The sequence below is a fragment of the Aspergillus novofumigatus genome, assembly GCF_002847465.1.
Source record: "Aspergillus novofumigatus IBT 16806 chromosome Unknown P174scaffold_10, whole genome shotgun sequence".
Lineage (NCBI taxonomy): Eukaryota > Fungi > Ascomycota > Eurotiomycetes > Eurotiales > Aspergillaceae > Aspergillus > Aspergillus novofumigatus.
The window spans coordinates 197,386-221,521 of NW_020194283.1; the positions used below are offsets into that span (position 1 = coordinate 197,386).

At 50.5% G+C, this 24,136-nt stretch overlaps 12 protein-coding genes and 2 non-coding genes across 14 annotated transcripts; 10 read left to right on the top strand and 4 right to left on the bottom strand.

Moving 5' to 3' along the window:
* Window positions 1–130: 130 nt before the first annotated feature.
* P174DRAFT_378817 (uncharacterized protein) lies at window positions 131–727 on the top strand (the record flags this gene model as incomplete). Its single annotated transcript, XM_024822867.1, has 1 exon — window positions 131–727. One exon carries the CDS (start codon window positions 131–133, stop codon window positions 725–727), a length of 597 nt encoding a protein of 198 aa, XP_024677792.1.
* Window positions 728–1,234: 507 nt separating this feature from the next.
* On the top strand, window positions 1,235–1,308 carry P174DRAFT_t170. The gene has a single exon. It is a non-coding gene; the product is annotated as a tRNA-Ile (tRNA).
* A 703-nt stretch (window positions 1,309–2,011) lies between these two features.
* On the top strand, window positions 2,012–2,982 carry P174DRAFT_414098 (MARVEL domain-containing protein). The gene is made up of 4 exons (XM_024824379.1): window positions 2,012–2,214; window positions 2,265–2,365; window positions 2,423–2,548; window positions 2,605–2,982. Exons 1-4 carry the CDS (start codon window positions 2,068–2,070, stop codon window positions 2,765–2,767), a joined length of 537 nt encoding a protein of 178 aa, XP_024677793.1. The 5' UTR covers window positions 2,012–2,067; the 3' UTR covers window positions 2,768–2,982.
* An 859-nt stretch (window positions 2,983–3,841) lies between these two features.
* Window positions 3,842–4,568, top strand: P174DRAFT_515921 (putative GPI anchored cell wall protein; the record flags this gene model as incomplete). Its single annotated transcript, XM_024832245.1, has 1 exon — window positions 3,842–4,568. Exon 1 carries the CDS (start codon window positions 4,056–4,058, stop codon window positions 4,566–4,568), a length of 513 nt encoding a protein of 170 aa, XP_024677794.1. The 5' UTR covers window positions 3,842–4,055.
* A 545-nt stretch (window positions 4,569–5,113) lies between these two features.
* On the bottom strand, window positions 5,114–6,465 carry P174DRAFT_414101 (glycoside hydrolase; the record flags this gene model as incomplete). Its single annotated transcript, XM_024824380.1, has 2 exons — window positions 5,942–6,465; window positions 5,114–5,888 (listed from the first exon to the last, which is right to left on the bottom strand). Coding segments are annotated over exons 1-2 (1,263 nt in total), but the record flags the coding sequence as incomplete, so codon positions are not given.
* Window positions 6,466–8,331: 1,866 nt separating this feature from the next.
* Window positions 8,332–9,475, top strand: P174DRAFT_445809 (SIR2 family NAD-dependent protein deacylase). The gene has a single exon (XM_024828421.1). It carries the CDS (start codon window positions 8,394–8,396, stop codon window positions 9,375–9,377), a length of 984 nt encoding a protein of 327 aa, XP_024677796.1. The 5' UTR covers window positions 8,332–8,393; the 3' UTR covers window positions 9,378–9,475.
* A 73-nt stretch (window positions 9,476–9,548) lies between these two features.
* P174DRAFT_396802 (AAA family ATPase) lies at window positions 9,549–10,248 on the top strand. Its single transcript, XM_024823757.1, has 2 exons — window positions 9,549–9,675; window positions 9,723–10,248. Exons 1-2 carry the CDS (start codon window positions 9,576–9,578, stop codon window positions 10,184–10,186), a joined length of 564 nt encoding a protein of 187 aa, XP_024677797.1. The 5' UTR covers window positions 9,549–9,575; the 3' UTR covers window positions 10,187–10,248.
* P174DRAFT_t171 lies at window positions 10,246–10,337 on the top strand. Its single transcript has one exon. It is a non-coding gene; the product is annotated as a tRNA-Phe (tRNA).
* Window positions 10,338–10,806: 469 nt separating this feature from the next.
* Window positions 10,807–11,953, top strand: P174DRAFT_425140 (aldo/keto reductase; the record flags this gene model as incomplete). Its single annotated transcript, XM_024825263.1, has 5 exons — window positions 10,807–11,111; window positions 11,188–11,244; window positions 11,310–11,616; window positions 11,652–11,848; window positions 11,908–11,953. 5 exons carry the CDS (start codon window positions 10,807–10,809, stop codon window positions 11,951–11,953), a joined length of 912 nt encoding a protein of 303 aa, XP_024677798.1.
* Window positions 11,954–12,752: 799 nt separating this feature from the next.
* P174DRAFT_378775 (uncharacterized protein) lies at window positions 12,753–13,022 on the bottom strand (the record flags this gene model as incomplete). Its single annotated transcript, XM_024822862.1, has 1 exon — window positions 12,753–13,022. A coding segment is annotated over one exon (270 nt), but the record flags the coding sequence as incomplete, so codon positions are not given.
* Window positions 13,023–14,751: 1,729 nt separating this feature from the next.
* Window positions 14,752–15,354, top strand: P174DRAFT_378720 (MOSC domain-containing protein; the record flags this gene model as incomplete). Its single annotated transcript, XM_024822853.1, has 1 exon — window positions 14,752–15,354. One exon carries the CDS (start codon window positions 14,752–14,754, stop codon window positions 15,352–15,354), a length of 603 nt encoding a protein of 200 aa, XP_024677800.1.
* An 865-nt stretch (window positions 15,355–16,219) lies between these two features.
* Window positions 16,220–20,672, bottom strand: P174DRAFT_435325 (putative glycosyl hydrolase, family 18; the record flags this gene model as incomplete). Its single annotated transcript, XM_024825927.1, has 6 exons — window positions 16,220–17,471; window positions 17,548–18,236; window positions 18,304–18,713; window positions 18,780–18,951; window positions 19,012–19,032; window positions 19,107–20,672. 6 exons carry the CDS (start codon window positions 20,670–20,672, stop codon window positions 16,220–16,222), a joined length of 4,110 nt encoding a protein of 1,369 aa, XP_024677801.1.
* A 504-nt stretch (window positions 20,673–21,176) lies between these two features.
* Window positions 21,177–21,944, top strand: P174DRAFT_335142 (uncharacterized protein; the record flags this gene model as incomplete). Its single annotated transcript, XM_024821681.1, has 1 exon — window positions 21,177–21,944. A coding segment is annotated over one exon (768 nt), but the record flags the coding sequence as incomplete, so codon positions are not given.
* A 149-nt stretch (window positions 21,945–22,093) lies between these two features.
* P174DRAFT_396808 (2EXR domain-containing protein) lies at window positions 22,094–23,170 on the bottom strand. The gene has a single exon (XM_024823758.1). The coding sequence runs from the start codon at window positions 22,873–22,875 to the stop codon at window positions 22,273–22,275; it is 603 nt and encodes a 200-aa protein (XP_024677803.1). The 5' UTR covers window positions 22,876–23,170; the 3' UTR covers window positions 22,094–22,272.
* Between the last annotated feature and the right edge of the window lie 966 nt (window positions 23,171–24,136).

Sequence of the window (24,136 nt, forward strand, 5' to 3'; positions counted from 1 at the left end):
AGCATCGTATCTTGCACTACTCGGGGACATTGGCCATGTAGCGAACGAGCAACTATTCAAATTCCTCGAATATCAGATCCAACGGTATCTGGTTGTCTTCTTCGTTCTTGGAAATCATGAACCATACCATATGTCGCTCCAGACTGCAAAGAAGAAGATGCGAGCCTTTGAAGCAAAGATGGAACGGACGCGGATCTCTTCCTCCAGAGTTGGACGCTTCGTCTTTCTGGACCAGACTCGCTACGACATCTCGGATACACACACTGTGCTTGGATGTACCCTGTTCTCTCACGTCACTCCGGAGCAGGAGTTTTCCGTCGAGTCCCGAGCGGTTGATTTTAAAGATATCCTTCACTGGACCGTGGAAGACCATAACCTCGCTCATGAGTCGGACGTCAAATGGCTAAATGCTGAGGTTTCCAAGATTACAAAGGAGGAGCCACCGAGACACATCTTCATTTTCACTCATCACTGCCCATCCATGGATTCGCGCTGTATGAGTCACAGGCATAAACATAGCGATGTGACCTCGGCCTTCATGACAGATTTGTCCTCGGAGGAATGCTGGACGTCCACGGCTGTCAAAGCTTGGGCATTTGGTCATACGCATTACAACTGTCAATTCACGGATGAGAGGGGCAAGGTCGTTCTGGCTAACCAGAAAGGCTATCAGATGTTTCCTCGGAAGTCTTTTGATGCAGGAAATGTATTCCAGCTTGGCAATTGATATCAGCGAGCAATTAGGGTACAAATTGTACCGAGGTGTGCACATCTAGGTTTTGTTAGACGTAGTTCCATAGCTACCTCTCTTTCGTGGATAGAAGAACGGAAGTCCCTGTAGAACGAGGAGTCGACAATCCTTAATTAACTTCTCTGCTGATAATAAAACATCGATATTTCGCACAGTTCCATCGCATGGTTTCTCCCATAATCTTTGATATCCACATTGATGAGCAAAGGTCAATAGTGGTTGGGCATACTACGCGGAATGGTCGAACTATATATATTATACCTGCCGTGAGGTCGAGTAGGGATCCACAACGCATAGTCAACTATGACTAAGTGAGATAAATAGGGCTAGTGCAGGAGAACCATTTTGAAAAGACACGCCAAGGGCCTGAGCCAGATTAAGTCTTTGTGTTAGCATGATCATCTCGTTCCATACACAATGGGAAAAGGAAATGTGGATCTCTTTCCTTTGTCAAGATGGCAAGCTTGCTTACCTTCAACAACTGGTCGCTTAGCTCAGTCGGTTAGAGCGTGGTGCTAATAACGCCAAGGTCGCGAGTTCGACCCTCGTAGTGACCATTTTTTTTTCACTTTCGTTTTTGTGACTCTTCCGAAGATTGCTAGTTATCAGTTGCAATGTCATCAGTTGCAATTTGTCAATCTTACCCTGCTTATTGTACGTCAGGATACATGCAAGCAGAAGTGAGAGCCGAAGGTACATTTTGTCCGTCACTGGACGTAAATGCTCGAGGCCCGCAGTGTAGGTACTTGAAAGCCGTGGTATTCCCGCTCAGAAACTTGGTGGGTCAATGGGTTGTTCGACAATAAGGCTCCACGCGGGCCGGTCATACATCATCTACAGATCTACAGATCTACAGAGGCTATATCACAGCATGGATATACTGAACCATTGAATATTTGTAATCTGCCCATTCGGCATCACTCCCAGTTCATCTGTCTGCGGGGTAGGAGCACCATGCAAGGTACGCGGCATCCGGGGCGCTGCACAATACATATAGTATGTCATTAAACAATGTCTGATGTAATCATTGAATCCGGGCTCAGACATCATTGATTATCAATTTGATTATAATGTGCTGATCGTGTGACAGATGTGATGCCAGACTCCAGCTGCTGTCTCCTATCCGTGGTTCGGCCAATGGTTCTCAGCCATCCCGGTCGATGACTTCATGACATTCGGCATCGAGTCACACCACAAGGACAGCCAAAAATGGTTAAAAGGAGCTCTGGAAGTGTTTGGTGTAATTATGTACACGAGCTGCAACGTCTCATATTCCATTGATACCGAGCTGACCGCACACAACAACAACGTCCAAAATGGCCTGGGCTGCAAGAGATGCGCTCCGCCCTTTTCTCCTCGTCTCCCGTCTGTTCGCATGGCTGAGTGCTGTCATCGTCATGGGCATCACGGCTTGGGCCGTGACCAAGAGGGATGGCTACAGAGTGGTCTATCCGCTGGTGATTGTAGGTCTATCGCACCTAGATGACGGGAAATATGGTTCTGACTCTGGCAGGCTGTTCTAACAACAGCGTTTTATATTCCTGCGATGGTAGTATCAGCTATGAAACGTAACCGCGGATACATGCTGCCCTTGGACATTGTCTTTTCCTACTTGTACGCTTATATACTTCCCTGTTTCTTGAGACGTGATTATTAATGAACAATGATTAGGTGGCTTGCAGCATTCATCTTCCTTGCCCAGCACATTGGGCAAGAGAACTGTCGATGGTTCTCTTTCGGTGTCTCAAGCTCATGCACCCGCAAGAGAACTGCCGAAGCCTTCTCTTTCCTGGCTTTGTATGTTGATAACTGATGTGTGGAGTGCCGTTAGGCTTGCTAACTCACGCCTGTAGCTTCTGGACTCTCTGCGCCATGTGCTTTGAGATCTTCAATTTCTACTATAGTGGAAGAGAGGGACCAGTGGGAATGCACCCACATGCCGAGAAACATCCTCATCCGGATGCCGGCCGTGCTCCTGCGGATGCGCCTGCCGATGTCGCGCAACCGGCTGCTTAAATAACAGCTTAATTATTGACATTTCAGGATTCGTTTGTCCTCATCGTACTGCTGTACTTGAAACCTCTGAAATCTGGGCTCGACGCTTTGAACTCGACATATGGAATGTCCGCTTTGGTTGATTGCGCTGATACTCCCGAGATTTTAGTTCTGGGTCAAGCAGGAAAAGTGATGGTGTTCATCTGTTAGGATAATGCCCATTAATACTTAATTTGACTACCTAATAGTGAGACAGTTTGTTTCTTCAAGCATCCACTGTTTGATAGGGAGGGCTTGCTGGCCTAGAGTCTCCCGTAATGTATGAGCAGTTATGAGAGTGTCAGAAATCGGATCAACATTGGTGTCCCGTATTGGACTTGAACTGAACGTGTCAGCGAATTTCAAAATGAATACAGCAAGTCCAGATGACCAGTTGTTCAGAGATCCGGGAATGAGACGGTTGACCTGCGTGGGAAAACGAGTTTCGGTTTGGTGACGAAGTCCTCTTAGAGGATGAACGTGCTGACGACAGCGCCACTACCATGGACGAGCCATACTCGGTTTATTTATGCCATGAGTTCCTGCCAGGAACTATATACCCTATGTCTGAGTCCTAAGGCAGACCGTCTGAGTATCTCCCCTGAGTGCGTAATGCGCTTACGATTTTAGTCCCGCAATCGACCAAGTGGGGACCCACAAAAAGGTCTGGATTCAAGAGTCGAGACCACAGTGGGTAATGAAGATAAATCACGCTGTATTATTGGTCCAATCGCTTAAGAACCGCTCCAGCGCTTTGTCAGTTTCCCATTCAATTGGCTGTGTTCATGAGGAAACACAGTAGGAGTCCTCGTATCATGTCCTGAACAGCGGCAGCCTCGACAGATATAGATGCGGCTACAGAACGTCGAGTAAGCCTCCAGTCACGACCCAAATGGACCTGATCGATGAGAACGGGGCTGAAACATGCTATCCACGTGTATGCGCTGACCGTTTTGATCAAGTGTTCGCGACGCCCATACTCCACCATGGGGTATAAATATAGCAGGGGCTGCAGGGCATGCCACGACCATGTCGACCGCTCACGCAAAGCAAGCAGTCCTTACAGCCTTTTTTCTTTATAGAATTATTCCCTAAACGAGGTTGATCCTCACACTCTCCTTTCTACTACCAATTGCCATTGTGCACAGTCTCTCCTTAAACCTAACACTCCTTTAAATCGGTCAATCACCATGTTCTTTTCCAAAATCCTTTTCCCAGCGGCCTTTGCGCTGGCTGTCTCGGCCCTTCCGCAATTCTACCCGGTGGCAGCATGACTAGGCATGATGCAACTACCACCTCCAGCACAAGCATCAGCACTACCTCCCATGCCGCCAGCCCCAGCGCCACAACCAGCAGCAGCGGCGGCAGCGTCCAGATTGTAAATAACCTCGACTCCACCGTCTACCTGTGGTCCACCTCCGATACCTCCACCGCCATGCAAACCATCGCCTCCGGTGAGACGTACTCCGAGACCTACCAGACCAACTCCAATGGCGGCGGAATCTCCATCAAGATGGCCACCACTGAGAGCCAGGCCAGCGTCCTCCAGTTCGAGTACACCAAAGCCAGCGACACGCTCTTCTGGGACTTGTCCGCAATTGATATGGACTCGGACTCGGAATTCATCACAGCAGGATTCTCGGCTACACCTAGTGACTCGAGTTGCTCATCCGTGACTTGTGCGGCTGGCGACAGTGACTGTAGCGAGGTGTATCAGGAGTCGGATGATGTTGCGACGCAGAGCTGCTCGGCTACTGCGGGAATTACGGTTACGTTGGGCTGATGGAATCTTGCGTACTGGTCTGTATTGGGTGATATTCATTTCTTCGACGGAGGTTTCCATCGAGCAGGGGATAGAGAAGAGTAAGCCGGTCTTGCTCGATTATAGTGGAATGTTTGCGGTTATAGAACGTGATTTTACATGGTGGACTTCTGCTTCCATCGTTCATTCCTTACGCTGTAGAATAGACACATTCAAAACGAATAGAATCTGACCTTAAGCAGTTTAAACCTTCCATAGACTGCTCCGAGAGACCTCCAAGGTTAAGGGAGCGTCTACCTGAAATATCTCACTGCAAGGATCAAAGTATGGTTGCGATGCCACATCAGTGTCTGTCCTCTTTCAGATTTTGATTTACCACGTAGCCCGTCTGAAAAGCAAATCATTGAAAATAGCTAAAGTGATTATAGACACTGAGAATATCGCACATTCTGCACCTGGCAGGTATGTCCGTCCATCCTTATCTGGCACTCTGAGCACAATGCGCCGCGACAGTAGCCGAAGTAGCAATCGTAGTCCTTGTCTTGTGGCGGAGGTATCGCCTACGATAGAACCACAGTCACCATTGCATATCCAGGAACATTGACAGTAGCCGCTCCTCCACTTAGTGACACGGTGGTTCCGCTAACGTTATTGTGGCTGTTATCTGTCAGGTATGCTTTGGCCGAGCGAGCCGAAAACCCCTTGACGGTCACCGGTGTCGCCGAAGACGCAGAGCTAATCATCTGCACCGCAACAGTGCCATCCTTATTCTTAAATGCAGTCATCTTGAGCGTCGAAGTGGACCCGGAGACTGCCACGCGCACCGCGCCAGGTCGTACAAACCGACTCCACTGCGCAAACGCCCACAATCGCCCGGACGGGATGATATTCGTTCCATCGGTAATCGCCAGGCACGAGTTGGTGGTATCTTTCTCGAAGCCCTCCCAGTACAGGTATGCACTCACCCCGCCCTGCGTGATGGCCGTGTAGATCTTCTGCGCCCAGGTTAAACCCTCGCCTTGGCCCCCGTTGGAGTACCAGGTCGTCTCCCACGTGCCCTTATCCGAGAGGTCGGCGTTCTCGGTCTGCCAGACGGGGATAGAGGCGCCCATGGGGCTGGTCGGATCAGACGAGTACGAGTGCGAGGTGATCCGCGAGAGAAGCTTCTCGACGCCGGCCGAGATGAGCTGTGCGGTGCGAGTTTGCTGTGCCTTCCAGCCCATCGCGTCGCAGCAGTTGATGCCCACGTGGCTCAGGCCTGCCTTTTGCATGGTGGGATGCAGCACCTTGATAAAGTCAGCGGCCTGGATCCCGTCCGAGAGCATTGAGGAGTATGCTGTCCTGTCCTTTCGTCAGTTTTGACGCCGCTGCTGAGCAAAGGCAAGGGAACATACTTGAGATCTGGCTCGTTCAAGAAGCCCACGTGCGTGATTTGCAGTCCCAACGCCGCATAGTCCTGGATATACTTGACCAGGTAATTTGCATACGCCTGTCTCCAGTCACCGCTCGCGCAATTCGCTCCCGTGACACCACACAGATAGCCCCCGTTCGCCTGGTCGTTGTTGGTCTTCATGAACCCCGGGGCACTCCACGCATCGGCATAGATGGACTTTACCCCGTATTTGACGGCCTGTTGCGTCACCCACACCTGGTTCGAGTCCGTGCCGAGATCCTTATACTGCGGCGTGGCGTTCGGGGAGCCAGGGGATGTTGGCAGAATGCTGTCGCCGCTACCAGAGCCGATGCGGTTGCGCAGGATGGTCATGCCTGCTCCCTTGGTGGGGCTGAAGAGGAGGTCCAGGGCGTACTGGCGCTGGTCCGCATTGAGATTGATCAGATCGTTGGCGCGGCCGAAGGCCTGCGAGAAGCCGAACCCATCCATGGTCTGGAAGGTTTGCCCTGTGTTGACGGTGGCCGTCAGGGCGTTAGCTGCAACGACCAGGCCAGCTAGAAGAAGGAGAGTCATTTTGCCGTTGGCTAGTTGTCCTGTTCATTTATGAAGGTAGAGGGGAGTTAAAGATTCTTATATATGTGTAGAACCCGTAGATCCCGCTGGATTTGTCCACGGACGGTGCCCCGATTTCCCGAGACCGCCGTCTAAAAAATTGGCTTCATGGAGAAACAGAATCAGGCTCCTGTGGGGTAAAGCTTGAATATCTTAGCCAGCCAGGTCGGGGCTCCACATATAATGGAACGGAATCCACTTGAAACCGGAAGCGAGTCCGTGATACTCTTCAGATAAAACATCGTTTTCCACTTTTGGACCAGGCTCACGGATAAAATGCCATGTAGAGAGTAGGCTAGCTTGCAAGAACCGGATGGAACAGGCTCAATAGCCTCAATTACCCCTTGATTGCGGGGTCGCTAAGGTTCGTGCAAATTGCAGAGGATCGCATGACACCGCCGGCAACCGAGACAATAGAAATTGTGAGTCAAGGACTGTTGGATAATTGGCTGTTACGAGGGTGTGGATAAATGTGGTTTGAGGATCGTCCGGCCGCCATCGTTGGGGCTGGATTTATGTCTCGCAACTCTAACCTTTTTCCAGTGGATGGCTATCCCTGCAGATCCTCCGTCTCCTTGTGTTCAGACGCATTCGCTAGAGATGCCCCGCGAAAGCGAGATGTGGCCTTACCTTCAGCGTGGAGGTGTAGATAAACTGCTTGGTGATACCGTCCACCTGGTTCCCCGCTCGTTGGTTGGCACGGGCACCTCGCCGGTCTCCTAAGCGAAGGTCTGGGTGCGAGGAGGGCTCACATGGTCAATACGGTGAAGAGCAGTAAAGGAACACTCAGACTATCGATCTGCACGCTTAGACCACCAGAAAATTGACACAGTTCCGAAGAGCAACCTTGGTATCGTCCAGGATGGCAGCGCTTTAGGCAAAGCCCGTTAGTCAGGCAGATAAATCATTGGAGTCTCCGTTTGATTTATTGATTGCACAGCAAGGGCCGTTAATCCTGTCAGGAAGCAGGGTTATAGCTCTGCTAAGCCGGAACTGGCGTCTGTGAAGTAGCACTGTGTTGCGACTGCGAGCGAAACGAGCGCATTTTGGGTTGCGAGGCTAAGGAGGACTTTGTGTCGAGATAGGCGGGAAAGTAGCATCTTGAATATGGGCGGCTAGAGTATCGCGACCCTTGAAATTATGCGTGGACATGCAATGCTTTAATGTAACTGTCAATTAGCGCAGTGAAATGAGGCCCATGCTCAGGCGCTTATATCTCTGTACCAAATGGATCAATGAACTGGCGTTTTTGAAATAGGAACGGCAATACGTTGTCACTGGCTGTACAGGTACTAAGCGCTGGACTTGTGTCTGTGAGGTGTACATTGCAGTGATACCACCGGCGCTTGAGTTGCCATTTCTAAGATAGAAAATTATCTAATTACAAGAGAGCTATCAAACGGACGAAGCGTACCGCCAGTTGCGAGCAGATTCACTATAACTGCTTACTAGAGAGACACCAGACCTATATGTACCCGACCTTCAACTAGTTATCCGAGAGATTGAAATAGGCGCTGGGAAACGGAGTGGAAAGAGCTGCCATGGGCCCTCGACGCTGGGGGCGTCCACAGCCTTCAACAAGGGATCTCCATCAAATCGTATGCGACTTGAGAGAAGTATGAGGACCTATAAGAACTTCAGACTTCCCACCTAGAGCTCTATCGATGATGATTTGTTGGCTAATGTCGGATTGCTAGATGCCCAGACGGGGTTGCCCTGGTGATGGATTATCATGCAAGGCTGACAGCTGTCTGCGTTTCAGAGCATAGAAACACGGCACTCCCTAAACGTCGATTCCCTAAAAACAATTATCAGCGTTCTAAAGCCTTCAGAGTGACAAAATGACGGAGATCGAACACATCGCCAACCTCATCAAGAATGGCCAGGTGCACAAGATCGTTGTGCTTGTTGGCGCAGGCATCTCAACCGCGGCCGGCATCCCCGACTTCAGATCGCCTGAGACTGGCATTTATGACCGACTGAAACCTCTTAAACTGCCCTATCCCGAAGCTATTTTCCACATCGAGTACTTCAAGCATACTCCCGAGCCGTTCTATGCCATCGCGCGTGCCAGGCATCCTCGCACCGTCAAACCGACCATCACCCACGCTTTTCTCGCTCTTCTAGAGAAGAAGAACCTTCTTCATTTCGTGTTCACTCAGAACATAGACGGCTTAGAGCGGGATGTCGGTGTCCCAGAGGACAAGATCCTCAATGCGCACGGCAGCTGGCGGACACAGCACTGCTGGAAGTGCCAGACTCTCTATCCGGATGATTTGATGAAGCAAGCAATCAGGACAGGCACTGTGCCTTATTGTCAAGTCCCTGACTGCGATGGAGCTGTTAAGCCGGACGTGGTGTTCTTCGGACAGTCTCTCCCTGCGGAATTTGATGAAAAAGAGAAGGAAGTACCTGAGGCGGATATGATGCTTGTGATGGGGACGAGTTTAAAGGTTGCTCCGTGCTCGAGACTGCCGTCTTTAGCCCGTGAAGGCGTCCCACGGGTGCTTGTAAATCGCGAGACGGTAGGAGACTTTGGAAAGCGGGCGGAAGATGTGTGCATCTTGGGTGATTGCGATGATGGGGTGCGCAAACTAGCGGATGCCCTTGGTTGGACTGAGGAGATGGAGTCACTGTGGAAGGAGGCCATCGCGGCCAAAGAAGCAGCACAGGAGGATTGGGGAGAGGAAGAGAGTCTGGACGAGCTGATTGACAAGTACGCGAAAACGCTGACGGACGCCAGGAAGATTTCTGATGGGCATAAACGGATGTTGGAGAACCATCTGGAGAATAAGTTTGCCGATGTCCTAAACAAGAGCAGATAGTTTAGTATTTGGCTTCTCTTTTTGATAAGCCCTAGTTACATTGGTCGATATGATCTACATGCATGGACGTGGATATGGAATGGTCTTACTGGTTCCGTCGTATAAATGAGTCATACACTGAACTTTTTAAACATGTACTGATCTCCAACTATTTGTCAAGCAACTTCTACAGGATTCTGCCGAATTCACGTTCGCATCATGAGTCGTCCGTCGGATGCTATTGCTCGCCTTGGTAATGCCATTCAGCGCACTTCCTCGGATCCTCGCCCGGTTGTCTTGATGACCTGCGCAGTGGCAGGTAACTATGTCAACCCATCACCATAGATGCATCTGCTGACTCAATAGGATCTGGGAAGACCACTTTCGCGAAATCAATCTGCTCCGCATATCCATCTTTCACTCGTCTCTCCATTGACGCATATGTCTACTCTCATCATGGCCTTTGGAACGTGGACTACCCCAAGGAACACTACGAGAAGTATCAAAACGAGGCGGAAGCAGCTCTGAGGCAGCAACTTGTCCATATTCTCCAACATGACGATGCAAACGTCGTCCTTGACTTCTCCTTCGCATTCCGTGAAGACCGTGAGGTGTGGAAAGCGCTCATTTCGGAATCGGGTGGGCGCTGGGTGCTGGTTTACCTGGACGCGGATCCAACAGAGATTCGGCGGAGAGTAGCAGCTAGAAATGCACTGATTGAGAAAGATGGAGACTCGGCATTCTATCTGACAGAAGATGTGTTGGAACGGTACATTAATGGATTTGAACGGCCGGTTGGAGAGGGGGAGATTGTTGTCAATGTGGATTGATGGTGTCGGTGCATAATCGTCCCTCCTATAATACAATTTGGTGGTATGAATCAACAAATGGGGTGATAGCTCAGCTGGGAGTAGCGTACGACTGAAGTTACACTTTAGTCACTTAATCGTAAGGTCGCCGGTTCAATCCCGGCTCACCCCAATTCTTTTTTCATTTTTTTGCCGCCTGGCTGCCGTAGTCGGCCCACGCAGACTTATTAAATAACTAATTGCGACTGCCTTTAAGCTCCTTGATTTGCTTTCTAGGGTCGTACTCACACTTTACGTGATTCCATAGATTAGCACGTCCCTATACCCCATGGGAGGCCAGGGGCACCTGTTCCGGACATTACTAAATACTACTACTACTACTACTACTACTACTACTACTAAATTGGAGTCATTCAATAGCTAACTAGTGGGATGCGCAGAATCTCAAATATCATCGCGCTGGTCGCCTTATTATATATACTCAGGCGCCCCGCGGTGGACTGCCGTGTCAATTAAGAAGAGTCGGGAACCCAACGGGTAAAGCTCATGAAGGACTACCAAGAGTATATAACCAGGAATTGCTTTGGACTTGACAGGCCTATTCTCGCCTCATATCCTTTCCAAGTCTCTTTAGCCTCCAAATGTCTCTTCCCCTACGTACGCTGGGCCGAGATGGGCCCTCCGTCTCTGCCATCGGTCTTGGTTTTGGGAGCATTGGCGGATTCTACGGACCAGCTGGTACCCTTGATGAGAAAGTGGCCCTTTTGGAGCACGCACATGCCGCCGGATTGCGCTTTTGGGACATGGCCGACATCTACGGTGGCAGCGAGGACGTTGTGAGGGAATGGATCAAACGATCCGGCAAGCGCAATGACGTCTTCCTGACCACCAAGTTCGGGCTCCAGCGACAGCCTAATGGAAGCCATACTTTCCGGTCCGATCCCGAGTATGCCAAGGCTGCATGTGGACAAAGTCTTCAGAGACTCGGGGATCGACACCATCGATCTCTACTACTGTCATAGGGCGGACGGAGTCACGCCGATTGAAAAGACGATTGAAGCCATGGTGGAGCTGAAGAAGTAGGTCATCCAGCTTCGCCTTCACATAATATAAAGCAAGCGAGGTTTGACCTTTAAATATCTAGCCAAGGCAAAATTCGCTGTCTGGGTCTATCGGACGTCTCAGCAGCCACGTTACGGCGCGCGCATGCCGTGCACCCTATTACCGCCTTGCAGGTGGAATATAGCCTGTTTGCACTAGATATTGACTCACCAGCGTCAGAGATCCTCAAGACCTGCCGCGAACTCGGCGTGGCTATCGTTGCTTTTAGCCCAATTGGACGGGGTATACTGACAGGCCAATTCCAATCTCGCGCAGATATCCCCGAAGGCGACTTGCGCCGCATGTACCCCAAATACGCGGAGGAAAACTTCCCGGAAATCTTAAAACTGGTGGAGAAATTGAAATTGTGGCTAATGGTAATGAGATCACTCCGGCAAAGGTCGCCCTTGCGTGGTTGCTGGCGACTGGACCGGATATCGTCCCTATTCCTGGTACGAAATCGGCCGCCAGGATGGACGAAAATGCGGCGGCTGCACTGCTGCAGTTGAGCGACCAAGAAGTGCAGGAGATTAGGACCCTGGCGGAGAAGGTAGAGATTGAAGGTACTCGGTACCCTGCCGCGTAAGTAATTATCCATTCATTCTATTCCTGGCTCCATAGCGCGCTGACTGGTCGTATAGGGTAATGGTGACTCTCTGCTCAGATACGCCGCCGCTGGAAGAATAAGAGGTGGGTGCAAAAAGGGAAAAAAGGGAAGAATTTGATTTTTGCAAGAATCTTCACCCTAAATTCGGCTTAGCTAGAAATCTCAGGAAATCTAAGCAAGTTTATCTTCCAAAAGACAATGAAGCTGAACCTTGGAATGGCAACACATCCGGCCAACATGTTGTGTTTGCTGCAGGAAGCTGGCCATCCGGGTACATCCGAACATGCTTCAGATAGCATGACGGGAGACTGACAATGGCAGTATGCCGGTAAAGAGTTCATTAGTGTTCTAACCCTCCTTGACAAAGGGTTCACTTACGCCAACTGATGCCTGTGTCGAAACAACAGATCCGGGAAAGACCGACGACATTTTGTACGCACTGTAACATGATCAGCTTGGGCTACTGGAATCAAATGGCCAGATGCTGATCCTCTCTTTCGAGCGATGGGTTCAGTCTGGGCTGTGACGAATAAGACGGAAAGCGAGGTCTTTCGAGTTTCCAAAATCGAGCCTAATGGTTAGAACCGACTTCATAGTCCTAAAGATAATCCGGCCAATTGCTACAGAAACGTTAATATGAACACAAGTCTGAGTAAAGGACATTACTGAATAGACTTGAAGGGATTCGCGGGACGCCTGGAAAAAGAAACGCGAATAATAGAAGGGAACCATGCCCGTGTAGTGTAGTAGCATAGAGATTATAGACCCCTCTCATGAATACCAGAAATTTAAGAAAATTAACATGTATATGGTAACGTCTATTGCACTTATGCTACACAGACAGAATGAACGACAAAGTCTATCACAAGCCAGTGAATCCTAGGAATTGAAAGGGGTCAAGCTAATGTCGCCATCATAGGCACATTTCTCCACTGTTCCCTCAACAGAGTCATTGGTCGAGGTGCACGACCACTTGGTGCCCGGCGCACTGCCGTTTCCATTGTCATTGAGGGTGACGGAGACTGTCTCGGTGCCCTTGACTCGCTGCACCTCCAAGGTAAAGATCGCAATGTCGTTGACACCACCCGGGAAATTAACATAGTAGGCACCGTCGTTGGTGCGAGCGCCGGCAACGGGACTTCCGGGACGATCCCTGACATTTGTGTTAGCTTAATTATTTGATAATGATGATGTTCAACTATGGAGATTAACGTGCTCTTATACTACTTCTTGATACATTTTCGATGCGGTGGCTGAATAGGACTTAGGAAGTTCAATATGCTTGCTGTCTCAGTACGAAGTATGTGGACTGGAATCTCTTAGCTATGGTTGGATGTCGAGACACTTTTAGGCATCCCAAGTATCGGATCATTGGAGCTCATGGCTGTGTCGCCAATCCAATGCAAACTAAGTTAGGCCTCTGCGAGGTTTAGTCGATGGTTTTAGGCGCCCAATTATGAATATTACTGGACTATGGAAAGGCTTATGCTAATGAAGGATCCAAGCCCGAATCGGTATTCAAGATGCGTCAGCGCTAAACTATAGCCATTAAGGCCCGGAACGATGCGAATAGTTATTGCTCAACAGCCCGTAACCCGAGGGAAACCGCCAAGCTGGAAATACACTGGTTGTGGGTTGGGCTTGGGTTGATCGACACCATATCTGATTACCCTAATATGCTGCGGATCGGATTGCGGATAATGGGCACATCGACATTGGCCAGTCTGGTGCCATATTCCGAGCAGCAATAACACAAAGCAGCTGGCAAACATGAAAGACAGAAGAAGAATCAATTCCTGAACAGCGAGTACGGCCCGCGGTGCCCGTGTAGATGGCGCTGGCGCGAGTTCGTGACGGAACAGAGTCACGCATGGTGTATCTGGAGCTTATTCGACTAGCAATCTACGATGTGAGAGGGCATGGCGACCGACTAGATGTCTGCCTCGTTGGCGACTCCAACCAACGAGATCAACTCTGGGGCGGAGACCCTGTGGCGACATCGAGATGACAAGGAGCGGGCCGATTCTTCTGTTCATGGAGAGTTAGGGCCTCGAGCCTCCTTCCCCGGGAAACAGTCATGTTCGAATTCCCCCAAGACCGGCCCAGAGAGACCTAGTGCTCGCATGTCTTCACACCTGGGACATGAGTTGGTGAAATGCCAAATTCATCTAATCGAATGTGGTCGGACCACCGGGCAATAGCATTAGTCGTCCAGATAGACACATCTCTGCGATAGGAGCCGTTGCTACCTACTCGGGAAAGCTGATTAGGCGAAGGGGACAAGACAGATCAGTCACGCTCATGGTAGACCCCCGGACTGTAACAGGCCCGCAGGAATTGGAGCAACACGTATATCATCTTATAGTAGAAGTTGCACAAAGGAGCAGCGAAAGCAAAACCGTCTTCGTACAGTAAACGGACGCGAACTGCGGGATGGGTACAATAAAGGAAGGAACCAGAGCCTTTGAGCCCGTCGCTACAGGTATCCTCGACCGGAATCTCTAGGACCCTGCGACAACGCTACCATTTAACATTCGGCAACTATCCAGGTCAACCATGGTTGAGTACCACGCGTCTTCAATATCAAACCATGAAATTGCGAGACGGTCGAGGGACCATAACCTCGTGGCTGTTCAAGGATAAACAGCTGGAAAAATACGAGGCAGCCAGCCAATAGCAGGATTCAGAGTCACATGTTCTCATGTGAGTCATGCCAATGATGCCATCGTATTGTCCTTATTCTACTCTCCTTCCCCACTTCATGGAATTTCCAAGGAAGATAGTATCGTGACAGACGATTGAAATCTACAATCAGCGAGCGATCAAGTGGGTTTAGAGGTCTGTTCAGAGCACCTCGTCGGCTTTCCATACCTCAACCATGGCAGACCCTCAATCAACGACACCACACGTCCTCTCAGTGACGACGTCGGCCTCGCATAACTTCTCCAAGAACGCCGTGTCTTCCATCAAACTCATCGCCAATCTCGGCGTGGAAGGCGACTGTCACGCCGGCGAGACCGTTCAGCACCGCTCACGCCTCCACATCAAGCCTCCACCAGCAAACCTTCGCCAAGTGCACCTTATGCCAATGGAAGTGCTGCGGGATATATGCGTAACATTGCCGACCGATGAGATAAAATCGCAGCTTCTGAAGCCTGGTGCTCTCGGACAGAATATTACCACCGAGGGAGTCGATCTCTTGAGTCTGGGTGCCGGGACGGAAATTCGCTTTGTTGGAGATGGCGTGGCTGAGGGCGGCGATGCTGTCATTGCCCTCACAGGGTTGAGAAACCCCTGTCCTCAAATTGACAAGTTCCAGGCTGGATTGAAGGACCGGTTCTTGGTTCGTGATGAAGAGCGTCACATTGTCAGGCGGTTGGCGGGTGTCATGGCTACAGTGAAGAAGGGAGGAGTTGTGCAGCCTGGAATGAGGCTGATTATTGACAAGCCTCCCCAGCATATTCCCTTAGATGTTGTTTGATGCCAAGGCTACTGTCTAATCTGGGCCTGGATGCTACTCTACAACTAAAGTCGAATTGTGTGAGGTATTCTCTGTTTCGAACGGGAATATATCCGCTCGACTACACTAAGCTACTCTCCCATGCCTTGCTAGACGATTTATGAAAAGAACAAGGGCGCCTGAAATTAAAGAATACGTGACCGACTTGCGTGCCGACCTGCCGTCCTCTTGAAGATTGGACGGCTCCGGTCTCAGATTACCTGGGTGGAAAAGCTCAGCTGAGGAGGCAAATTATGTCTTGAATTTAATATCAATTCTGGAGTTGGTGACATCCTGTTCTCTGCTTTGAACCCTCCGTGTTGTGTACCAGAATCATGCAATCACACGACTGGAGATTCATACTCTCTTTGCCGGCTATTCCCAATACCATACTTGCGACAATTCTCAATTCTCGATAGCTGAACGGCTGAAGAATGTGGGTCCCTGACTTGTTCTAGATCGGAGATATTTCTATTGCTCAGAATAAAAATGGCTTTGATAGCCGACAGGGTGTGGACTGCGGTACTTTGACAATGCCTCTTTGTTTCTGTTGATTAGAACATTTGTATGAGGCTATAGATCTATCATAGCAATCGTAGGCTCGGGTATTCGGGTAAATTGTGAATTGTATCATATCTTTATCATATCAACAGAGAGGCGGAACCACGAGGCTTTCGAAGCTGTTATCTGTTGATCGTTTGAATAACTAAGACTATATACTTGCAGCGGCGTCCTCATCAGACCACATTTGTATTACTAGCCAGGTGAGTCCTGATGGTGGGTTTATTTTTCCTCATTTTTTCCGTGTAGTGGTGTGGCTGGGCCGGTCGATCGAAAAGATTCAACCTCAGATACGACAAGTGGCGCCACGCAGAGTCTCAATCAGGTCCAGATCCACCTTCATTGGCCCCAGATTGTTAATGTCGCTGGCTTTCATGGACCGTCTCGCATTGGCAGCGTTCTTAAACCCGGCTCGCCCAACTCCGGCCCCGGCCAAGTAGCTAAAGACACTCATAAAGGCATTTTCAGGGCGCTCGATAATGTCATGCACCAGCAGGCCCGTTTCGCCAGCCGCGCCTGCCAGGCGCAGCATGGAGCGAACCGCCGTCAGACCAGTGGCGCCGGCGGCCTCTCCCACGAAGGGAATGAAGAAGAGCAACCCTGTGAGGAAATTGACAATGAACTCCTCGCGCTCTTTCTTGCTGATATCCTTGGCAGTCTTGACAATCTTGTCCATACTCTCGACGGCAGTCTGTATCGTCAACGCGGGTAGGGATCCGGCGTCGACCAGGTCGGACCACTGCATGAGCTCATCGTCATCGGCATTGTCCCTGACGATCTTGAGACGGTTGAGGAGGTCCTCAGTCTTGTCGTACGAATCGCCGATAAGGTCCTTGGGGTTGTAGACCTTGACCGTGTCTTTCATGGGATAGTTGTAAAACCCACTGACCTGCTTGTCGATGCAGTCCTTGACATCCTCGCCAGCATACTGACAGCCATTGCCGGCCCTGACATACCTTCTGCCAAACTTGACCCACGACTCCTCGATGCCGTACTCGGCACCAATGTCCTTCCAGAAGCCCTCGGAGTCTTGCAGCGTGTATGTGGCGTTGGGAAAATGATCGCCTACTGCGATGATGCCGCTGGAACCGCTCTTGAGAGTTGTCGGGCATTTGATATCGACTGTAACCCTACCATTACAATCCTCGGACTTGTCGCAATCCACCATACATTGGGGAATGTTGCATTTGGAGCAGCACATAACGTCCTTGGTCTCCGTGCACTTGAAGTACTTGTCCGCCTTGCCGCTGCCCATGAAGGCGTCGATTTGGTCCTGGACTTGGTCGTCGACGTAGCCTGCGTAGATTTTAAACTTTTCGTCGTAGCCATTGTTGACCAGGTCCTTGTACTTCTCCAAGGCTGCTTCCATGACGGCGACCTCAACATTGAAAATGTATTGCTCCATGCAGTGAGCGGGGATCGAATCCTTGTGGTCATCGAGCTCCTTGAAGGTAGTGTACTTGGTTACACACTCTGGGTACATGCTGGTGTCGATGTAGGGTTCGTAATCATCAGGGTAGTCGTCACCACCGCTGCCACTGCGGAGAGTTAGTACCATGAGCATATCACTGCAGAGGTGTGCGAGGTCCATGAGGCTCAGCTCAGGGCACTTACTCTCTAAACTCCTGCAGGTCAACGGCCCAGTCCGTGGTTCCAGCAAAGTTGTACGAATCATAGAACTTCGCACGAGCAGCCTTCATGTCATCATCCATATACGCCACCCACTCGGTGTCGTTGTAGACCAGGAAGTTGGAGCCGACATCTGTCCACTGCTTGGTGACTTTGCCGCTGTTGATGATCTCATCAATCTCCGCGTTGGAGATGTAGCCGCCCGTGTCTGTGCAGCGTCCTTTTGCGGCGTTGGATATGCGCGAGGTACCGGTGAATTTGCACATTGGCCCAGTGCAACCGGCCTCGGCCATCTTGAATGACCGGCCGTAGCTGGTCACACCGACAACCACCTTTCCAGAGGGCACGCCAGCCTTGGTGATCATCGACAGGGCATCTTTGGTCTCTGTCTCGTTGACATGGGACCTTAAACAGTTGCCGCTGGGACAGCCGGACGAAGTCCACTTGTTGTCGTAGTCCCACTGGCCGTGGAGATCGTAGGTCATGTAGATGATATAGTCGAGATGGATGCCCATTCGTTCCATAGGGAAAGATTTCAGATAATGATAGGAAGCCGGGGCTGCGAAGGAGACTGTTTTGAAACCGCCCAATGCCTTTTTGACGTTGGAGAGCAAGTGGTAGTAGTCCATACCTGCCTCCGGGTCACCCGCGGGGATGTCAGGAATGTCAGGAGCCTGGATTTATTACATTAACACAAGTCCGTAGTGTAAAAGTAAAATGTGGTAAATGTGTGCTACTTACTCCAGGATACTCCCAGTCGAGGTCGATACCGTCGAGGTTGTGCTCATTGACAAAGGCAACGAGATTCCTCTGGAAGATATCCCGGTTGGCAGGCTTGACAGCTTCACGAAGGATGTTGAAAGTGCCAGGCATAGTACTAAAGTCCCAGCCGCCGAACGAAATAATCTTCTTGACCCCGGACATACCTTTGAAGAGGTCAAACTGCTCCTTAACCGCGCTTATATCGACGTTGAAGTCCTTTGTCACATCGGCGAAAGCGAAGTGGATATGCGTATACTTATCCGTGTTGATCTGGCCGACATCCATGGTCAAGCACTTGCGCTTATAGTTCCAGGCTTCAAAGTATGCTACCTGGATCTTCCGGAGGGGCGCCGGGCCCTTGACAATGTCTCTTCCGCAGTTACTGATGCCTAAATTTCGGGATCAGCCGTGTCTCTCCAGAGTTTCAGTAGATGTTGCTGGATAGAAGTACTAACAGCCATTTTTGCCGGGCGCAGAAGTGCCAGGAGCGCCAGTCTCTGATTTGGACACAGTACAAAAATCATCTGTCGTGCCGCATTGACCCCACACGTTGCAGCAAACCTTCAGGGGGCACGGGTTGAGCGTGGACAGGTCGGTGCCTTTGGCTGGCTCTTTGGTGCCGGGAACCTTTGAATCATATTAGTCCGAACAATTTCAGGCTTGGTGCAGCAGTCTGGAAGTCCTTACAGTCGGCCCACAGATAGCGTTCTAAAGAGTAACATCAGTGTATATTCTTCAAAAGCGGGTTCGAAGTGTACAGATGTACATATATATATACTTACCGGAACAGGGGCAGGCATAGGCGGCGTCCCTGAGCTCAGACACAACTTGAACTTGACTGGGAGCACTTTGCAGCCGCTCCAGCCCCACGTCTTCTTGTTGAAATCTTCGATATCTGCAACAGTTATGCCGTTCGCTGCGGCAAGGCCGTAACAGTCGTCGTCTGCCTTGGTGGTGTACGTGGAGCAGGATCCGTCGGGATTGGGCTTGGGCCGGAAATCGGGCAGCTTGCCACGCGTGCAGCATACATGCTGTCCGGCTTTCAGGTTCGAGCACAGATTGGCTTCCGTGTTCACCTTGTAAAAGTCTTGCAGGCTTAGACCGCATTTGGATGCCAGGGAGTAGCAGATGTCGCCGCCTATCACCTGTCTTGTCTTGCAGGTGCCGTCCGAGTTTCCAGGAGGGACAGTGTCAGGCAAGCTGCCGGAAGAGCAGCAGACCTTCTCGCCGGCAACAAGAGTGTTGCAAAAGTTTGGACGGGGATTGTACTCTTTCAGTTTGGTGTCGGTAATCTTGCACCGGTCGGCCAAAGCCCAGCAGCCATCGCCAGGATTGACCGCGGTTGTCTGGCACTCCGCCCGGGCAACAATCCGGGATCGTGACCCCAGGTGGGCAGCCGCGGTTGGTAACGTCATATTCCCAATGGCATCTGAGTTTGGCTTGACACGGGCAGGGACGCGCAGGGTTACAGTCGTCCAGTCCTCATCACCATCCGCCGCTGAGACGCATCGCCCTTTTACCCAGTTCTTGACGGCGTCCTGGACGACGGGCAGATGCTTTGCGCTGCTCACAATGATACCGATGCCGTAGTCTGCGCCACGGCCATCGGCTTGACACAGCTGGACGACAGTCGTTTCGGAGACCGAGTTTTTCTCCACATAGTCGAGCAACTTGTTGAGAACGTTCGTGGTCACGCCATGCTGGTGGACCTCCGCACCGGCAAACACTCCCACGACTGCGGATTGAGAGTACCCAAAAGCCAAGGCGTTCTCCACGCAGGAAGGCTTTTGTGATCTGAAATAATTGACAATCTGGTGGCCAGCAGATAACACATCCTGAACGGCAAAGCCATCATCATTCCCAGCGGTAGAATGGGACATTCTGATGGACGCTTCGACGAGGGCATGATTAGGGGTTGGGCAAAGAGCTGCCCTTTCATCTTGTGGCTCGTAGGCAGCCTGCGTGGCCGAGCTATAGTCGGCTGTGCATGCCCTGATGCCCATTTTGGGCCCATGACTACTGGCAGCATCAACTTCGTTTTGGACGACAAAGTTGAGCAGCATGGTCTCGTTGCACGCAGCGAGCCTTGACGCATCGGGAAACAAGAACCATCCGGCCCCTGAACTGCTATTACCAGTTTCATGACAGGACAGAGGGCATGCCTTGAGCGCGCTGGGTGGCGCCCGCTTGTTGGCTGCAAGCCATTCGTCAAGACCTTGGTCATCTCTAGCGTCTGTTGCTTCTGATGTGCGTGCTCGGTGGGAGACGTGAAGGTGAAGATGGGAGCCAGAATGGGCAGAAAAGGCCCCTGCCACCAAGGTAGTGAAGAAGAACAGTGATGGCTTCATAGTGAAGGAGGGCTGCGCAAAGAAAGGCTCTCGGAAGAGATGAGAAGCCCTTGACAATAATGGGGGATGAAGCTGACGATTAAACCGATACTTTGAATGATTTTATCATGCATCAGGAGTGAGCCTAGGATGTGCCTGGATGTAACATTAGAATCACCTTGATCTCAACCCTGAGATCCACTCCTTAACCCCTGTGAGGGAATTGTTTTCTAGCGCCAACTAGATGTGAACTATAGCTCGCGGCTGTTCAGGCACAGAAGGCGATGTTGCTGAACCCCCCCACAACACTTCGGCTCCGGTGTAGAGGTCTGGGTTGCAAAAAATATAAATTAAACTAAATAAACAAATATATAAATAAATATATAAAAACAAAATCAAAGTTGAGAAGAAAAACAAGAGGCCTATCCATTTATCCTCGGTTCCTTCCTCTTGTCTTTGCTCAGTTTTGCTCCGCGTATACCGCTTTCTGTTGTCTATGTTAATCTGTGTCCCTGTCTGCTCGTTATGAAGACTTCAATTTTCCTCGCGCTTGCGTACATCGCCGCGAGTGTCTGGGCCGGAGGATATCAGGGATGTCTTGAGCGGGTGTTGTTCTTTTACGCCTACCAAATCGACGGGCTGAACGACCCCGTGGACCAAACCCTGGGCTTCCGGTGCAAGAAATGGGACGACAAAACCGGATGCGTGAACAATGAGTGGGTAGCGTGCAGAGGCAAAGGCGGCGGTAGATGCAACTTCAATGAACTCATGGCCTCCCTCGGGAAATCACGTCCCACTGACAAACTGGTCGGCCCTCCCACGGCAGATCAGAGCACGGCAAGGCCGGATATCCAAGAGACGGCTAAAACACTCTACACGCACTACACGACCCCTCCCAACAAGAGAGTGACCAACTTCCCGCCCTACAAGGCCATGAAGGGTGCAAGCGGCGATTTTAACGCCTACACTTTGAAACTCGGCGAATTGGTCAACAATATGCGCCACAGGACCGACGCAAACAAGTACATGTGGGAAGGTTTTGATAAAACTCTGGAGCAAATCAACATCGCGCGGGCAGGCGACCACGGTCCATTTCTCATCGAAGCGGCCAAAAGGAAGTTGGGAACGCCCAACAATATGGATATCAAGTTGATGAATTTGGGCGACAACCCCATTTCGAATCCCACAACGCAGTGGGAGACCGTCGACTGGAAGGCCACTGCTGAGGCGGCCAAGACCAAAGGCATCGAGAATGTCGACAAACTTATCAGAGACTTTCGCACTAACTGGTATATAACCGATAGGTCAGCCAAGGATCACTATGCGGTCTTTAAGACGTATAAATGGGTCGGAGACCAAGTGCAGTTATGCCGAAGGTAGTGAGGGACTGACCGCTGATCCTGTTGAAGCCAATGATACAGTATGCGGAATACGGAAAAGGAGAGAAAGCTATGTATTGAGGCTGCACTATGTATCTAACCTAGTGAGGAAAAATCAATTGTGGGAAACCTGGTGTGTAGCGAGTTCTGAGATTTAAGTATCCTCTTGAGACGCGTTTTCTTAAATATTGAGCCACGAAATACGGCAAGCTCTACGAACTATAAGACAGGGGCTTGAACAGTCAATCAGATTCATCAGAGGAAAGAGTCCAGCCATTCATCCGCCACATCCTATCCAGGTCCTTGCCAACCGCAATCTGCCCCGTTTCCTTGTCAATAAACCTCAGATTCTTCTTTGGACATGGCCAGGGGCAGTATCGCCAGGCATCTTGCCATGCCAGCAGACCGTCTTCACAGATGACATGAATTTCCTCCAGATTAGGATACAATTCGTATAGCTCATGGGATCGAAAGTGGAAAAAGGATTCATCATTTTCCCGCTCAAAGGTAAGCCGGCGAATCAGCAGTCGTTCAGCAAGATCAATTGAGTTAAACCAAGAATGCCCAATTGAGATCATGTCAATCTTAAAGTTGACCCAGACATACCGCGGCTCAACCCCTGCAGAAAAATTAAAGGCCTTCTGGTACAGCCCCTGATTTCGGGCCTCATGGCAGGCCTGAAGCACTGCAGGTACTGGTGTTGATGAGGTTACATGCAAAAGCTTGCCCCATGACCCATACTCTCTCTTTTCGCGCATCTCAACAGTGCGCGGCTCGACTGTTAACTCCCAAATTCGAGCACGAAGCTCAAAGGGGAGACGGGGGAAAAGGTGGAACGCGGCCATGCAGCGCTGTGCTGGCGACGGAATTTTTTTGGTGGGATGGGTCAGCTGATGGTGTGCCTCTTGGCGTTTTGCAGGTCGAAAAATGCAACGTTAAGAGGGAGCGACAGATAATTCCGAAAGGTTGCCCAGGGGCGTTGGTGAAGATGAGGAATGGATGTGGATAGAAAAGAAGTAGTGCTCTTTAGCACCCTTTTCTAGCGTGTACACCTCCGCCAGAGAGATGGCAAAATAGGTGTAGGATAGGCGGTGCCTGAGACAGATAACATGAAAGTAGGCACAGAGGAGATTATTCGGGCTATTTCAGAGTGTGTAACTCTGTGGGGACTTGCAGGGTGTCATGGGCGGGAAACTGCAAGTCTGCAATCCGTCGTGCAAAAAAGTAGGGAGGAGTCAGGCAGAATTTGCCCCCTGCACATGTCTGGGCTGTTGACAATGCGACATACTGAGACATAAGGGTCCAGTCTCTCAGCTGTATCCTCGGAATGTGTCCAACTGCATGTGCTAGTAGCAATCAAATGAAGGCTTCAAGTCCTACTACTGTTATTCTTAGTGGGTGGGTCCCTCCAGCCCGTTGAGCAAAGAGAACGGAATGCTCCGACGAACCCCACTAGTGTAAGGTAACAAAAAACCATTGGATCAGGCAAAGTCGACCATCAGCGGAAAAGCTTTCTGATGGGTTGGCGCCTTTTTATTGCTTTGTTATTAATTCAAAAATAGGTTTGAACTTTTCTCTCTCGTCCTCCCCTCCCGAAGGACAGTGTCTCGCCTTGTGATCTTGCAACTAACCCTCTTCTCGCCCAGAAACTTGACCTACCAATCCTAGGGGCCACGATAGTAGATAAGTATCCACATGGGTAGGCTGAAGCCAAGCAAATCTTTCGCTTATACAAGCTAGTATGCTTTGTTCAGGGGGAAATCTTTGTGAGTTTATCATAAAGGCCTAGCCCCGGAGAATAGTTATAGTTGAGATAGTGTGCTGACGAGTGGAGACTATTGTTTCTAACACCAAGTGCCAAGCCTCGGTGCCAGGGACTACGGAAGATGACATGCCCCGACTAGCTGTCCTTTCCATCTTAGACTAGCGTTGAACAGGCAGCAGGGCGGTGTTGCGCTCAAGACTAATGCTTAAGGTAGGCTTGAAAACTCACGTTGTTAGTTTTATCTTTTGTACCTTGTACAGACGCTAGGCTTCAGCCCCAACCAGTACGGACAAGCCCCGCTGATCCACGTTTGTTGTCTGGGCTTCTCTTCCCTAGTCTGG